Source organism: Dysidea avara, chromosome 3, assembly GCF_963678975.1.
Source record: "Dysidea avara chromosome 3, odDysAvar1.4, whole genome shotgun sequence".
Taxonomy (NCBI): domain Eukaryota; kingdom Metazoa; phylum Porifera; class Demospongiae; order Dictyoceratida; family Dysideidae; genus Dysidea; species Dysidea avara.
The window spans coordinates 1628244-1646780 of record NC_089274.1 but is presented as its reverse complement, the minus strand read 5'-3'; the positions used below and the strand labels follow the sequence as shown (position 1 = coordinate 1646780).

At 37.3% G+C, this 18537-nt stretch overlaps 1 protein-coding gene across 1 annotated transcript; it reads left to right on the top strand.

Moving 5' to 3' along the window:
* The first annotated feature begins 1748 nt into the window (after positions 1-1748).
* On the top strand, positions 1749-13891 carry LOC136248795 (inverted formin-2-like). The gene is made up of 16 exons (XM_066040601.1): positions 1749-2178; positions 5614-5729; positions 5781-5940; positions 7424-7457; positions 7506-7635; positions 7692-8871; positions 8920-9164; positions 9216-9380; positions 9426-9511; positions 10315-10415; positions 10474-10544; positions 10596-10703; positions 12516-12586; positions 12648-12768; positions 13214-13378; positions 13436-13891. Exons 1-16 carry the CDS (start codon positions 1785-1787, stop codon positions 13757-13759), a joined length of 3471 nt encoding a protein of 1156 aa, XP_065896673.1. The 5' UTR covers positions 1749-1784; the 3' UTR covers positions 13760-13891.
* Positions 13892-18537: the final 4646 nt, after the last annotated feature.

The following is an 18537-nucleotide window of genomic DNA, read 5'->3' as shown; positions in this document are numbered from 1 at the left end:
TGTAAATTATTGATTTAGCGGGGAAACTTTTGCGGTTTGCTTCAAAACTGCGAAAAACGCAAAACTTTTGCCTAGTGAAACTTCCCCGTTTACAGTAAACATGTCATTATGATGATGATCCATACATGTATATGCCAACAGACATCATCTCCTATTACTGTGTGTATACATAGTTATTGTACCATGTGATTAATTAATCAATTCAGTATTGTAGGTAGCTATTGAAGTTAGCCACAAGTTATATGGTGTGTAGCTAATATAGCATGCAATCACTGGCCCATATAGCTGTGGTCACTTAACATGGTCATCCCATTAATATGACAATGAACTAGTGATGCCGGGACGGCATTGAGAATTCTGAGAATCTATATGGTATCAATAAAATATTATATACACTTTTAATAATGTTTGTCCACAATTGTGCACATCTAATGGACATTAAATGAAGCAAAGAGGTTATACACAAAATAACAAGGAGAAAACATCCTGACCACCTGGTAGACTCCTGTAAGCGTTCGAGCGTAAATCAGATGGCTGCAGGTTAGAGGCTACCTAGGTCCAGTCATGGATTTTTTCTCCTTTCTCCAACTTTTCAAACACACCTTAGTAGCTAAAGTCTTTAAGCAGGCTGTAGGACCAGGTTTCCTACAGACTTCAGCACTTGTGCTGTAAAGCATTAATAATAATAATACAAAACTAGACTATTAATACTTTACTGAAGACCACAGCATTCTCAAGTTACAGATCAATCATACATTTTTGGAATGGCTCACTTGTAATGTTTATATACCAACACTGTAAAATAATAAAGTATATCAAACATACTGAAATGTTGCATACATGCAGTGTTGTGTATATTGCAACATTTTGGTCTGTCAGAGACACTTCACTAATGATATATATCCTTCATTTACTATCAGTAATTGCATCATACATTACATACACATCAGTGTCATATTGTGTAACAAATTGGTATATTATGCTAGTAGCTAATTCCTATAGTGGAACAGTCAGTGAATAGTGTATGGATTGGATGACTTGTGGTTAATGAGACATTCTAATGTAAACACATAAGGTGTTGCGTGCGTGTAATACAGTATGATAGATGATATGATAGCACACATCGTAGTTTAGTTCCTTGTCATGCATAATTTTGTAATTAACTTATGAATATATTGAGCGGTGAAACTTAATGGGGTGGTCCACACTGCTATATACATGTGCCAGTATGGCTGTGGTATAGTGACTGGCTCCAACATGTTTAATGTAGCTGAAACCTTACGATTGATGATCACCTTGTAGTTAGGTACATCATATAGATATTAGAGAGTTACACACACTATGCATGCGCGCAAACACACACACACACACACAAACCGTGCACGGACACACACTCACTACACACACACACACTACACTACACACACACTCACTACACTACACTACACACACACACACGCGCACGCGCGCACGCACGCAGACACAATTCATGGCCTTATTTGCCTTATTGAGTGGACTATGGATCCCAGGCTGTGTGGCTCCTCAGGCACTTGCCTGGAGGCCCGACTTGCCTAGACTGCAAACTGTCTGTGGATAAACTTACTGCCCGGCTGGCCTGGGATATTTTTCTGCATTCAACATAGTTTTCAGTTACAGGTTTGCTTCACAGGCTTACTGTTAGCCTTGCAGGTCCCTAGAGGGAGTTTACAGCGTAATGACGTCATCATGACATAATGCAATCACGTGCAAGTTATAGAACATACATTCTCTTTTCTGTAGTGATCATGTCGAAAGTGTCTGCTTGGGTTAAAGCGAAAATTAGCGTCAAGAAAAACAACTTGAGTAAAGCTGGATCACCGCCGCGGAGTGTAGTTAGCCTTGAAGGCACCGATCCAGAATTGTGCTTGAGTCTGTTCAAGAATTGCTTCAACTTTGTTGGATTGAAGAACAGGATCAAATCAGCTGATCAGAAATGGATCGAGGAATTTTTAGAGCAAGGAGGACTAGAGACGGTATTTGACACCCTTGCAGCTCTCAGCAACAAGGGCTTCTGTAGTTTGATGGATGCCGTGCAACAGCTCGAGTGTATTCGCTGCATCAAAGCGATCATGAATCATCCATTTGGTATTGAGTACGTCGTCGTGATTGGAGACCAGTTTGTCAACAGATTAGTGAAAGGTTTGTGAAATGTTTACAATGGTTGGCTGGCAGATGCTCATCATCACTGACCATGTGGTCTCATGTACACTGGCCATGGTGGGATTCTAATGAGGCATTTGGCTTGTTAGCAGGCAAAGTGACTATACGGTTTCTCTGGAACTATACAGTCACACATACATATCTTAGTAAGCTAGTCACACACCATTTAAGATAGTTATGCCACAGTGTGACGGAAATAATGATTTATTTAATAGCTATGTTAGTCCCACAAAATATTCCATGGCCACAGGTGCTATGTACAATGGAGCTACAAGATGTCATAATTGTTGAAGCTGTTGTTCAGGAGCATGAGAATTTCACTGTGGGAAATTTTTGTATGACAATTAGTGGTAGTATTTTATTGATTAATTTAAACGAGCTACATGACTAACATTAGGATGTGACAGAAGTGAATATATATGTGACCAGGCCTGCAAAAATAGGGCATGTGGGCACAAACTACACCCCATCACATATCATCTCATATCTCAGTACTGGGATAGATTGTTTTCATTCTGTGACTTGTGTCGTAAAGTCAACTAAATGTTTAATAAGTGCTAAAAAGTTCAAGGCCACAAAGTCATGGAATACCAAGTTATTATGACACATCAAATGTTGAAAAAGTAGGCAATTTTTATGTGCCTACATGCCCTACTTTTGCAGGCCCAGTCACATAAATTATATAGAATCACATAGCTAGCTGACTCCAGTGACATACCAGATAGATGTGTAATTCATAGCAAAGTGTGACAACACATTAACTATATAAATGATGTGGTAGGGTAAATACCCTGTGTTTATATAGTCTTGGGTAGACAGAAACCTTGTCCTTTGCGTTTGGATAATGGTAGCTAAGGGTTTGGTGTATCATATTTCCATTACCACTCATGCAATGCCATTCTCAGAGTGGAAAACTGGGGACAGGTCAGAATGATAATGCCATTAGAGGTTATACCCTCTTAAGTGTCAGTACCTCTAATAGCAGTCTAGCAGCTTCATGCTGGCTAATCTCTAAATACTAGGCATACTGGTTTAATCCACTAGGGGTATGTAATGCTACCATGAAAATGCTATCAAGAGTAAGACTGTAACAATGATTTTCCCATAGATAAGACCATTTCAAAATCAACATTCTGTAGCAAATAGCAAACTTTGGTGAATTCTTTGCTGGCATTTGACATATGCTTCCTCCAGTTGTTATTGTTCCTCACGACCAGTCATCTTCTGTATGTGTGCAATGAATATGTGCTGGAATTTGACAATCTATGAATAAAATTTAAACAATGAAATGAATGATCAAAGCATGCTGGAAGATACTTGATAGTGCTCTTAACATGGTAGTCACTTTGTTCTTATATGGTCACTACTGTTTTGATTGTACATGTGGTAGCTATATGTCATCCATCAAAATCTGGTAGCCCATGCAGTTTATTTTTCAAACTATAGAAGTGCTACCAATAGACTGAGCCAGTGAGTCAATTTGGTATTGTCATAGCTTTATTGTTTGTTGAGACATATTTAACTTGATCGTGATAACTTTTAGCTCTCGAAGGAATAAATGTTTACATGTAAAAGTCTTAAGATACAGGTTGGCATTAAGCATCTGGTATAGAAAACCACTGGCTACCCATGGATGGCTTTGTACTACGATTGCAATTCAGAGTTCCATTGTCTATACATTGCATTAAACAAATGTGTTAGGTTCACAACCAACCAAGCCAAAAAAATGTTGAATTATGTGTAGTGAAACAGATCATAGTACCTGAAAGGAAGCAATTTAAACTTCCCTACTTACGTGAACTCCCAGGCTTAACCACTATATATGATACTTAGCCAGTATCCAGGTGGCCTGCAGATTTACTCACAAAGGTCGGAAATTTATTCAGCGCTTACAAATAAGTGTCTGTGCCAGTTTAGACTCCCTTTGTTAGTAGTGATCACCTTGTATAGGCTCTGCTTTAGTACTCAACTGATAAAATTAAAACAGTGATAAAGCATTTGTGAATTTGTTTTTGCCAAATTTTAGAATGTTAGTTGTATTACTGGTAGTCACTGATCCTAACAACTTAATATTTCTGGGATAACTGTAAAGAAGAAACTAAGGAATAAACATCATATTGGTATTGGTTGTCATATAAATTCAAACTGTTGACTAATCAGATAACTTTATTGGTGGCAAAATCTCTGATTGGTACATTTATCTGTAGTATACTCTGTAGTGACATGTGGAGGTGTGGCGTGATCTAGTATTGGTGACCCCAGTATCTAAACTTCACAAGAATCAGAACATTTAAAATGTATGGCCTGTGAAATTTATCATCACAAATTTGTTGCTAATCACACCTTACATAATGTTGTATTTCCTAAAAATATGTAACTTGCTGACCAAGTAATTATTGCTAATCTGAGTACCACGCATGATTTGCCAGAGAATTGAGTCACCACTGATCAGAGAATTGAGTCACCACTGATCAGAGAATTGAGTCACCACTGATCAGAGAATTGAGTCACCACTGATCTTTAAATATTTTTTTCTGCATTCAAATGCAACAGAATCAATCTTGATATTACTTCCTGCAGTAACAGGCTTTAATCTTCTCACAATTCCCTAGTGAGAAAGCAATTATATTAGCACAATAGTACGTTCGTTCATTTGTAGGTTTTATAGTTCACAGAGTCCACTAGCTATACTTCCTGACATAAACTACAGAGTTATGATTCATGGTGTTTAGTTACTATTTTTTATTGCCCAATTGCAACGTCCAGTGGTGCTTGTCTGCTAGATAAGTATATTAATGGTAATTATACCTAGTGGTATTTAGTTACATGTTTGGCTTCTACTGAATGTCATTCCAGGAAAAGTCTCCCACATCCATCTTGATTGTTTATATACTTACATTTCTTACATAGCAGTGAGAGATCACTTATTGTTGCTATGAAAATATTTTGACCATAGTTTTTACAGAAGTGCATGCAAGTGTATTTGTGAATAAGTGATAAGTGAGTGTGCAGTCTGCACACACCAGTGTGTTGTGTGTGTTGTATGTGTGTGTGTGTGTAAACTTTTACATATATTGCTCTAGTCAACCCAGCTGTTTAAATGGGGTCCCGGTGACCAAGGTTAACTGAGAAAACCCCAACCAGATTGGGTTAACCAGGGAAGCAAATTCCAACTTCCCATGTTTCACATATACAATAGAAGGTCCAAGTGGGACTTTTTGAGTGCCCACACCTTCACCTGTAAGACATGGTACATCCTCCTGTAGGTGCTGCAGAAGATTTTCATATTATGACTCACAGCACCAAAGTAATAATGTCCCAGTGCTCATTCAATGAGTAGGCATGACCGTGCATATAGCCAAAGACTTTCCTTTGGTGTGTAGTATGTGTGATTATGTGTGGTACATTATATAGAGCTCAATAGTAACAACACACTGATGAAGATGCAGGTGTATGAACTGCTAAGTGCTCTTAGTATATACTCCAGTGAAGGCTATCAGGTGGCTAATACTGCTTTACTACATTATAAGGTAGTGACATGTAATTATTTGTATATTTCACATGCAGTAAATGTTTTATAGAAATTTAAGGGCACACGTCACCAGTTCAGTGTATTGGTTGAAGAGTTGAGAGCTGCAGAGACTGATGAATATCGCATTGTGATCATAGCCTTTATCAATTGTCTACTAGCGGGTTGTCATGATTTAGATAAAAGATTTGTCATCAGAGATGAGCTATTAGGTTGATTAGTGTTCAGTATTGTATGATATTATATATCAAAGGTTGCATGCTTGGGGACCCCTCCCACCTTTAAAAACTTTCAATTTTGTTAGCAAGAAAGCTACAGGTGAAATTGTATTTTAACTTAAGCACATCAAATTGGAAGTAGTAAGGAGGGAATAAGTGTTATTAAGTATCAATGAGAGGTGGTCTGCGACCACATAAAACCTATCCAAATTGTATATCAGGCTAAATCAAACTAATACCACCAGTGGATAGCTACAGTACCATACTACTGGTTTTCACCTTCAGCATATACTACTCAAGGATTTTAAGAGCCATCTTTTCTGGCAGGCAAGGGCAATTTCTGATCTTGTAAAGGACCTGACTCAATGAGAATCAGTGTGTATAGCGCGATATGAATGGTTCAGTGGAAAAGGGGACATGTGCCATTTTAGATTTTTCATTTTCTTAAAATTAGAATGACTTGGTTAACCATGTGAATAATATTGTCACTAAGTGAACAACAGATTTTAAAGAGTTCATGGCAGTCTCAATATAACTTTTAGTGGATATTACAAAAATTAAATTCAATTGTGTCCCAAAATTCTGTTAATGCCCATTACGTGATCACCTAATCTTTCAAATGGCACTTGTCCCCTTTTGCCGCTGGCCCCTTCATACAATCTGCCATTTTCTGTAACTTGTAATGTGCAATTTGGATCATTTCCAAAATCTGGTCACACACTGTACAGGGGGAAACTTTGGTGGAGGAAAACTTTGGCAAATCTCATGATTTACTACAAATTCACCAAAGTTTTATCCGTCAATTACTTGTAGCGCCTTAGATTAGCATCTTTATATACCTACATTGAGCTGAATTTGCCAAAATTTATTTTCCAAATGCAATTTAGCTTGTTATTCATCAAAGTTTACCCCCGCCAAAGTTTCCCTCTATAGGGTAGATTAAACTAAAGCTGCTAAAATTGAAATACTCTAATAGAACAGTCAATCACTTCAATAAGATACCTGAAAGGTTTCATTAAAACTCTTCCAAACTATCATGTAATGAGAAATACTATTTAAACTGTTATTAAACCTTTTCTTCTTGATATGTTCACTGCTCACTAATGTGCGAAACGTCCTGTCATATTTTGAAAGTTCATACCTTTTATGTGTAAATGATCAATTATTTATTGGTGCTTTTGAAAAATCAATCTGATAAAGCTTTTAGTTATAGCTAAATATACACTAAATGTCATAAGAAGTACAATTTATGTGGAAACTTTCATATTGTATAACAAATAATGTATTATTCAAACTATACCGCTTCATCACAGGGCATACTAAATGTGCTATATCAACCAGTCACCTCTTTTCTATAAACGTTTGTTCCTTCACCCCCTCCCCCCATGAAATCCTGAATCCACCCTGTATATGCGTATTGTTTATGTAACCAAACCATACAGACATTAACACATTGTACATTACATCTGTTTCACAGCCCTGAACTTGATTGATGTTTTGGCATCATTGAGGTAAGCTGTTAATTGATTCTTCTACCTTTACATTAGAGATTATAATAGGAACACTGATGATGATGATTTGATTACACAATTGGATGTGTTTGATGAGGGATTATCAGTGGATCAAGAAGCACTAGAAGGAATAGACATCACTAATCATAGGGATGTGTTCAGAGCAGTATACAGTAAAGTAAGATTATTACTGATTGACTGACTATCAGTTGATGTGTGGTGATGTGTATATAGGTGGTTGGTACTCCAAATGCTCTATCATTTCTACACATCTTACAGCATCTGATGTTACTGGATAGAGATAGTAAGAAGAGTAACATAGTGTGGGAGACGTTGGAGAAGATGGTATTATCTGCTGTACTGATGAGTGAAGGAAAAGAAGATGACAGTGATCAGTTTGTGTCAGCAAGTGTAGAGAAGTTGAGAAAAGCAATGGATGAAATTAATAATGGTGACCAATCATCCTCAGCCTTACCTTCAATAGCAGAAGAACCAGCCCCTCCTCCATGTGCTCCAGCCCCTCCTCCACCACCACCATTACCTCTAGGGGAATCTTATGATTTTGAAGAGTTTGTGCCACCTCCAGCCCCTCCTCCTCCACCTCTTGGAGAGGTAACATTATCTTCACTAGAAACTATTCCAGCTCCTCCTCCTCCACCCCCATTTCCTGGAGAAGTGCCTCCTCCACCACCCCTACTTCCTGAAAGTATGCCTTTACCTCCTGGAGGTGTGCCTCCTCCACCCCCACTTCCTGGAGAAGTGCCCCAATCACCCTTACCTCTTGAAGGTGTTCCTTTACCTCCTGGAGGTGTACCTCCACCACCTCCACTTCCCGGAGAAGCTCCTCTACCACCTTTTCTTCCTACAGGAGTGCCACCTCCACCTCCGCTACCCGGAGATTCACCCATACCTCTTGGAGGTGTGCCTCCACCACCCCCACTTCCTGGAGGTGTGCCTTTACCTCCTGGAGGTGTGCCTCCTCCACCTCCACTTCCTGGAGAAGTGCCTTCACCACTTCTTCCTACAGGGGTGCCACCTCCACCTCCACTACCTGGAAATGCACCCATACCTCCTGGGGGTGTGCCACCTCCACCTCCACTTCCAGGTAGTGCACACTTACATCCTGGAGGTGTGCCTCCACCACCCTCACTTCCTGGAGAAGTGCCTCCACCATCTCATCTTCCTGGAGGAGTACCACCTCCACCTCCATTTCCTGGTGTGCCTCCACCACCTCCATTTCCTGGAGGTGTGCCTTTGCCACCCCCACCACCTGGAGGTGTGCCTCTGCCACCACCACTTCCTGGAGGTGTGCCTCTGCCACCACCACCTCCTGGAGGAATTCCTGCTCCTCCAGCATTTCCTGGATATGCTCCTCATCTACCAACATCTGGTGTTGTTCAAGGAACTCATAATGGTATGAACAGACAAGTAGAATATGCAACCTTTATTGAACAATTTGTAGGTATAAGCAGAAGGATGTCTGCTATTGAAGTATCAATGGCATTTCGTCCAAAAAAGAAAATGAGAACTTTAAACTGGAAGAAGCTTCCACGTAACACTGCTCACAATAATAAATCATCATTATGGAAGGAGTGTTCAGAACTACCAGACTCTCCTTTGGTGGATGTTGAGAAAATTGTTGACTTGTTTTGTAGACCAGAAATTGTGAAAACTAAAAAAGAGGAAAAGCCAAAAGAGCCATCAGTGGTACGTAATAATGTGTGCACATGTCCTCAGCTATGTATAGCAACATTTTAGGTTAGTTTGTTGGATGGCAAGGCTAGTTTGAATGTAAATATATTCCTGAAGCAATTTCGTAGTAGTAACAAAGAAGTAGTAGCAATTATTACAGAAGGGAATGTTAAAAGAATTTCCCTAGAACAGTTGAAGGCTTTTGAGAAGTTACTACCGGACAAGAACACTGTAAGTTAGTTTTATTTATTGCCATGTATAGTACTGCTCTTGTAGATTGATACATTGAAATCCTATGATGGAGACAGAAGCATTTTAGGAACTGCTGAAGATTTCTTATTGGAACTTATTGTAGTAGATAAGTGAGTTAATATCATCAACTTCTATAGTTGAGTGGAACAGGAATGAAGTATTTGTATGTTCATTTTATGCACTAAAGTCTATAACTAGCTTCCAGACAGTCAATAATCCATTAGATCTGTGTGCTTTTTGATATAGAACATAACAGCAACAACAGTACAAATTTATTCACAATACAATATACGTGTGAATATAATGCATTTTCTATTATGATATATATACATAATAGTTATACGGGCACAATGTGGAGTCTATGAAATTTATAAACCTGAAGGCCCAGGCTGTAGCGCACGAGTGAAGCGAGGGCGCTACTAAGGGCCTGAGGGTTTATAAATTTCATAGACTCCACATTGTGCCCGTATAAATGCTATTTCACATTAAACTCAGATTACTTACCTCATCCATGGCTGATTCTGCTGTAGGCTCGGCAACAGTGGATAGTTTTCTTGCGATAATACTAGTGCTATGGCAACTAAGCGTCCTCATGTGACAAAATAATAGCGCTCGTTAAATCACTGCACGTGAACAATGCATAGCGATTGGATAAACCTAGATTTTAAGCATATGTTATATTGTGCCTGAAGGCATGGAGTATGTTAGAAAACAAGGTGGAGTATATGAGATTTATTACCCACCCAAAACAGCCTAAATGGAGTCTAAATAATATTATGCATTACTACTGTAACCAAAACTTAGATCACTTTTATCCTTTACATATATAATGTATATACAGCATACAAGTAACATAGTCATTGTTGCATATTCTGTGAACCAGTGTGTATCTTGACTGGTCACTTGTTGACAGGTATGCCCTGAGAGTAGAAGGTATGCAGTTGAGGTTGGAGTTTGTAGAAAAGAAAGAAGAGTTACAACCAGCACTAGACACCCTCCACAAAGCTATTGATGGTAATATGAAAGTTTAAGTTAGTGACAGCTGTTTAATATGTATGTCCTCTGAATTTAGAAATTGTGGCTTCAAGTTTATTAAAGAGAGTTTTTCAGGTTATCTTAGTAACAGGAAACATGATCAATGCTGTGAGCATTACTGTATGTGTGTGTTAGTGTGTATCACATGATCTGGTATAGGGTGGTCATTCTGGTAAGGCATATGGCTTCACTATCACCTCACTGGACAATTTGAGAGACACTCGTGCCAATAAACCTCGTATGAACTATTTACATTACATTGCATCAGTGAGTTTGTATAATTATAGAATTGTCTATAAATTCATAGACCTGCAAATAGCTGCATCAATATGAGAATTGTTATCCACAGCTAACAACTGCACAACTCTTTGTTCCTAACTAACAATTATGTAACACTAGGTACAGGGGTTTTATTGGTTTCTGGAAATCAGTCAGCTTTTTTGAAATTGAAAATAAGATCAATTTACTCTAATAGAACAGTCAACAGATGAATCAAATAATTTAAAGCTTAAGTCAGTGTATTATACTAAAGAGATTACCTATTATATGCAAGCCAAACCTTGTAAATTACTCGAAATCATCTAAAACTGTTTCTCCAGCACCTTCAAGTGTTGCTAAGTACCTTTAAAATTATGTGATTTCAACCGGGGGGGGGGGGGCTTGGAACAGTAAGAACAAGTACAAGAATGAACAAGCTTGGGGCTCCCCAAACTAATTTGCTATATTTGTGTTCAGATTACTATGCAGCAATACTATTGTATAATATATAAATCAACAGTGTGCTTCGTTAGTGTGCATAGCACATTCCTGCTCCCCAGAATAATGAGAAGATGCAATCTAGAGATATTTTGGGTTGATTTTAGTTGTCTCAGAGTCTACACCAAGTCAAAACATAACAATGCCAGTGCATATAAATAATCGAAAAGTAAGGCAGAGCGGTGGTAATGCTAGAGTTGACAGGGAAAGAGGGCTTGGCATACAGTAGATGCTGTAAAATTTAAAGATACAAAATTGCATAAAATTGATGTGAGCTTTTCAAGCTTTTGTGGGGGGTGCACAGCTTGAAGACTCAAGGCAAATTCCCCAGTTACCCCTCCCCTCTTGGCACTACTTGTAATGTTTAGTATTAAGATTCAAAATAGATAACATCCAAAAGTTTATTTTACAATGAAAACTGCTAGGCTTTACATAGATATTTTGTGACAGCAGGTAATAGATAAACAAATAATTTAGCATCTATGCCTATAGGATGTAACCAGAAAAAAAAGTGGTGGTCTATTATACTCAAGAGTCAATCTTTTGTGCTACTATTAAAAGCTCAGTGTACAAATGCAATTGCCTCAACATTAGTTATACACAGTCGTATACAAATGAAAGTATCATGAACATTGTTTTGCCACATGTCTTCATACTCAAAGTGTGAGTCAAGGTCTTATTTGAAAATAAAGGCAGTAAGTCACACAGACATGAAACCTAAAGTATAAAGAAATTAAATAAAATAGTTATGAATTATGTGCACAGGGATTCCTCAATCCATGTTATTGTGTTTTAGATATGTCACAAGCAATACAATCCATGCATAACGGAAGTTTTTTTTAAACTCAAAAGTAATGTATGTTCAGATAAATTTTGTAATTTATCATAATTAAGTTACAAGGACCAATGTTACTAAATCTTAGAAGTGACAATCAAAGAAAGTATATAAACAAAATTTGAGTTAATGCTCTCTACTTTATTTATAGGTTACGCTAGTTATAGACCTAGGCACTAGGCCACTGTAAGGTGAACATGATTCAAGCTATACCATGAGTGACACCATGAGTCTTGAAGCCTAGAACTCAAGAAAATCATTATCTTAACCTGAGTGAAATACCTAAAAAGTAATTTTGGTTAAGATTAAAACTGTTTCAAAGATATTTTTTGAACTTTCAATCAAACACTCTTTCGAAAATAAAACCTTTTGTAAATTTCCCACTATACAGCAGTACTGCAATAATTACACTAAATGACTTACACAATAATTTCGTAATTTAGTCAACCTCATGGTAATGTAATATAGATTTAAACTTACACTTACAGCTTTGTGAAGAACAGAACCCTGAATTGCTGAAAGTGATTGAGGAGTTGCCACATCTCAAGGATGCTAGCAAGTATGAATGTGTTATTGTATATGCTACATACTCAACTCATGACTATAATGTATATATGAAGACTATCTGTGGAGCATGTGGCCCAACAAGTTAAGGAACTCAAAAAGAATTTGACAGAAATGGAAAAAAAGCTAAAGAAAGCTCCTGAAGATTTTCAAAAACAGATGGATAAATTTTTAGAGGTATATGTAGTTATGTACCATATGTTTTTTTGCAAGCTGAACAAAATTGCAATAATCATTTGTATTGTACTTATATATTAAAAGTGGTTTTTAAGAAAAAAAGTTTAATTATGAAGCTTACTTTCCAAACTGCTTTGTGTGTATTTTTATGTGTATAGATAAGATGTTAATACTATTAATATGTTAATAATGGCTACAGGTGTTGCTAAAATTTATTAGCATTAACGCCATTGTAGCCATTTCTTGGTGGCCACCTTTGATTTCACAACTTTTTCTCACCCAGACCTTTTAAGGCTGCACCAATTTTTCACAGCTTGACTGTTTTTGTGTGGATATCTATTTTCATAAACAAATGTAATATAGATTATAGCTAATTTTGAAAATTTTGAGTCCTCTATTTTATAGGAATGAGATAGATAAGTTGCTAATGTCTCGTATGGTGTAGGAAGCCAGCAGTGACATTAATGTACTTAGTGATAGTGTACATGAATTGGAAGGCAAGCTTAAAAGAATGGCAGATTTCTTTTGTGAAGATGCAAAGAAATTTAAGATAGAGGAATTGTTTCAACGTCTCTTGAAATTTACTGAGCAGCTTCCAGCATTGGCAAAGGTACAGATCAAAAGGTTCCGCCCACTCATGTAGTGGCTTCTGTGCTTATTTACATAGGAAAATGCACAACGAGAATTAATGGAAAGAAAGAAGGCAGAAAGAGAGCGACAGAAAACTGAAAAAGAAAGGCTAAAACAAGAACCAAGACAAAAGAATGGAGCAAGCAAGATTCCAGAGCCACAAGAGGACATTGTAGATAATTTGTTAAAAGAGATACGTGCTGGTACCACACTTCGGCCTCACACTGAAAATGGGCATCATCCAAATAGATGTACTCTTAAAAAAGAAGATATGCAAAAACTAGAAATGCTGAAGAAAGAAGATAGAACTATTGTGATAGAAGACTTAGAACAAAAAGTAAATGGTTTTGAAAAGCTCTAAGCTATTATTGTACTGTTATCTGTACTGTACACTAATATTGTATATGTTGTATTCTCCTGCTCTCTCTTAAATTTTTATGCCAATACACTCCATATCATCTTAAATATTTTGCACATACATTTTAAATTATCATGTGACACACATAACTATCATACAGTATTGTAGTGCTGTATATTAGGGATCACAGCAGTTTGGGTTTTCTTACCCAAAATATCACCCAATAACCAGCCTCACTTTTCCTTCACAACAGCTTGGTAGTATTGGTTAGGCATGACCAAGCCCAAAAATGTCTTCAGACTGACCACAAACCCTTTCAACAAGTTTCTATAATTTTTGTATTTAGTTGACTACTAACTGACTGCCTGATTCCTCCAGCCAAGCATAACTTGACAAGGGATAAGGCTACGGGCTTTATTTCTTCACTGTTTGACGTTGCTTTATCCCAAGACATACCTTTTTGCCAATCGCAGCACATACAATAGCTACACACATAATGAACCTTTGTCCTCCCAGTTCTTTCACTGACAATGCAAGGTGTCAATTTGTGATAGCATGATGCGGCTTCCCTGTGGCTGTGTTGACTGGCTATCACACTAAATGCCCATATTTCTCGTAATGAGTGGATTGATTGCAGAGACACTTCCCATACTGTTCTTTGTTTGCAATGCTGTACTAATAGGTGGAACATACTGTCGATTTCATGTCCATTTAGAAATTGCATATTGAGTTTAATTTTTTTTAATGTGGTTGCGTGGTAACTGGGATTTTCAACAGCAATGAAATCCACAGTAGCTAACAATGAAGCATAATGGCCACTGCACTTTTCAGTAATTGATTGCTAGGGTGTATACATTCAGATGTGAATTTATTTTATGGCATGCCTGACACCATTCTTTCTTTTGATATGCGGGTTCAACAATCATAATTATGAAAAGTAAAAATAAAAAAAAAAACAAGTAGAAGGAAAAATAGGTATTTAAGTTGGATTAGGGTGGTAAAACAAGGACTTCAGCAGTCCACTGCCTGGCTTGGCAACCTGGTCAGTGAGTACAGTGGCATGCAGTACTGAGATTCCTGTACGTATGTGGTTAATGGTCAAACAAGTGTTTCTAACTCTGATATTTCAGAGACCAGACGGATAGCCTTTTGTTGTGATTGTAGAAGGACTCCCCAAAAAACTTTAGAGAAACTAGTACTAGAAGTTAGAGTCCTTATTATCTTGTGATTTGTATCAGAGGCCAGGGTATGTATTGAGTATGAATAGAGATCTGTGTGTGACAATTCCAAGTGTTAGGCAGTTAGGCTTTAATGAGTTTGAAATGCTTCCAACTTGCTGATTTGCTTGACTCTTGTTCTTTTGGTTATTCATTGACCTTTATTTCCTACCTTCATGGTCTTTTATCAAAGTAGTCAAGCTGTCCTACTTGTAGACAGCAAGTCTCCAAAGAGGCCCCATCATGCCTGGAAGTATTCTCAGTGTACTTGTCAGCAGTAACCGCTTCTCCATCCACAACCCACAACCATTTTAAGGGGTTTATGGCTCAGTTTTTTGATAGTCCAGTTCTCAAAAGACTCGGAAAGTTCACTGTGGATCCAGGGTATGATGCAGCCAAAGAAATTTATGTGTGAGAAGATCTCAACCTTTCTACAGAAGTGTCTGTCACTCCAAAGACCATAATCAAGTGAATGGTGTTCCTGGATAAAAGGCCAACAAGTTGCTCCCTTCAAAATCCAAGATGAAGAGGCAGGCCTGTGTCACAAATGAAATGAACTTTATGTGTAAACCTTAATGTAATTATCAAGCTGCGCATTCACTTTGTGTATGCTACCACCCATATAAAGCATTGTACAATGTATTTTGCTGCCCACTTTTCAATAATGATAAAATTACGTCAACTATACTTTTATTTATTTATTTTTTGATTTTAAATAAATTCAGTTTAATATTATTATCAAGAGTAAATAATGGAATATCTTAGAAACAGTAATTTTAACATTCCACTTCAGACAAGTGTAAAACTTACCCTCCACAGACCCCAACTTTCAGCTGTTTGTGAATTCATCATGCCCTATAGCTACTTAGCCCAACCTGTAGGTTAGGTCTACAATCATCATTGACATCACTGTATATAGTCTGAAGTGTGGGCAGGAAGCTGGTCAATCATCCAGACAAGTGTTCTGGATGGCATTAGAGGAATGAGCCAACCATTACTGGAATGAATTATTCTATATCCTCTGTACATATACTTATTGTATGAAGGTGTAGTATATCAGTGCTGGTCACTGTAAAGCATTAATACAATACAATACAATGTCAGCTTCTCAGAACAACTGATTAAATGTAACTGCTTCTCTTAATTGGGTAGGAAAACTACTTATCACTTTACCCTGAATCAAGGGATGTAAAGGCTGGCATATACTCAGACCAGCTTGATTGACGGGTTAGATTTTGTATTTCAAATTGATATGAAATTATGAACTTTGTCTTACATTATAGTGTACCAAGAGAAACTCCTGAACCACATGCACATCACAGCTATCCCTACCTCAGGGTCTGGTCTGTGTTAATCATATGAGTCCAGGTACTTCCTGGACTTATAGGATGACAGTTTGTCTGCAAACTAAGCAGGCATCAGAAATCAAAATCTTGATATAGCACTTTTACATGAATTTAGTCTCTGGATATTATCCTAACTGCCATTGTACAGTGTGCAGTACATCATAGAAATAAGCCATGTTATGTATGGAATGAGTTAACCATATGCAATCATCTGAACTTTTCTATGTGCTCTAATAAAGTAGGTGTATATTCTATTAGAGTGTTTAAATGACAGTGACAGAAAACAAATTCATTTATCTGAACACTTCTAGCACAGGGCATAATGAATGTCCTGCTGTACTATATAGTATTTACAAGTTGAGCTGGATCCTGAAAATGAAAAGTAAGATTTTTTTTCTCAAGAGAATTAAAATTAAATCCACTTTTCATTTTTTTTTGCTGTTTTTTAGTTTTAAACATTTCAGCCAACCAGATGATTAGTGGTGACAGTAAAAGTTGCAATTGTCAACAACAGACATGTGTGGTTTGACTCCAATACAAATTCCAGAAAGGGTTGTAATGGACACTGTACTCTCCATAGGAAATGTGTGGTGGAAATTTTGACTGACCATAAAATTTAATATTGTGTCGGGCATTTGATTGAAAAGATTTTGAACTAGTTTTACCGGTAGTATTACAAATAAGCCAATTTAGGATCATGTGTAATTGCATCCATGAGTTTTAAAATATTTTTAAGCAATGTGTACATTTATTTATTTATTTATTAGTAGTATTTATACAGGGAAAACAGCATCAGCCGAAGAGGCTGTTTTTCAGCTGTGCCCTGTAAAATTACATGCAATCAAACAACACAAAATAGTACGGCACACAAAACAAAAATAAATTTACAAAGAACAAAATAATGATTTAAACTGTCTGACAGAGGTGGCATTGTACAACATAGCAGATAGACGGTTCCATATCAAGGTTCCCTGATACCGTAAAGATCTCTTGCCATAGTTGGTTCTGATTCTAGGAACATACAAACGGTGGGGATTTCGTCCAGAACGACCAGTGACATCAGTAGCATACGAAAACAGTCCTTGCATATATGTAGGCGAAACATTGTGCAATATTTTGAAAACCTGAACAGCTGTATGAAAGGTTCTTCGTTCAACCAGAGTTATCCCTAGATCTGAGCTATGAAAAGGTGGCAAAAAAGACAAAAACTTGGAGTGAACTCTCTCCAATCTGCGAATACAGGAGGCATTTGATGGAGACTACACTGTATCGCAATTAAGCACAATTTGTGCTAATAAGTTTAAGTGTCTCAACAGAAATTCAAAGGAAACTTAGTGTCATGGTTGAGGAGTTGAGAGAGTCTGAAACAGATTAATATCACACAGTGATCATGGTATTTTTTCAACTGTCTGCTAACCCCTGATCACAATGCTGAGAAGAGGGCAGCTATCAGGGTGGAATTTGCCCATATAACATACTTGGTCTACAGAAAACTCTTCATCAAACACATCCAGTTGAGTAGTCAGGTCAATGTCTTCAGTGTTCCTGTAATTTATGTCAATAACAATGCCATTACTGCACAAGTTAACAACTTCATAGTAACCAGAATATCTATCAAGTTGAGTGTTGTACATTGAAAATTCTGGAGTAAAATTACTGTAAATGTCATGGTAATCGCATTTCCTAACACATTGGAAATTTCATTCATGTGTCTTGGACATTTCCTCTGACAAACATTTGATATGCTGTTAGTATTCAGAAATTTGACATGTACATGAAATTCCCTTAGTCAATGCATTAGCTTTCCTACATGTCTATAGTTATGTGAAAGTTAGCTAAGAACACATAGCATGTTGCAGGTTTCCTTTGCTTTAAAATGATGTGTATACTAGTATGACATTTTAGGGGCAGATTTAGGGTGGGGCCAGTGCCCTCCCCCCTTCCCCATATTCAGAAAATTTTCATAGTACAACTCATTGTACATAGTTAGAATTCTTGGTACAGTTTATGTCTGTGTATGTCTAAATAAGTGTCGGGTTCTACATGAAAATGTAAAAAAAAAAAAAACTCACTGGGCAATTTGAAAATTTCCCTCATTTAAATCTGAGATTAAATTGTCACTCCAAACTGCACGTTACAGGAATGCCTCTATGTAACCTGTGTTAGCTTTCCTTTTGTATTCAATACATACATTATAGACTCCAGGATACATCATGTA

What these genes read in the sequence shown, in the direction of transcription:
- LOC136248795 (XM_066040601.1), top strand. Translation starts at nt 1,785, where the DNA reads ATGTCGAAAGTGTCTGCTTGGGTTAAAGCGAAAATTAGCGTCAAGAAA. An exon ending in TCAGAGCAGTATACAGTAAA is followed by an intron (nt 7,636 to 7,691) that starts GTAAGATTATTA and finishes ATGTGTATATAG; the next exon opens with GTGGTTGGTACTCCAAATGC. An exon ending in TACTACCGGACAAGAACACT is followed by an intron (nt 9,381 to 9,425) that starts GTAAGTTAGTTT and finishes CTGCTCTTGTAG; the next exon opens with ATTGATACATTGAAATCCTA.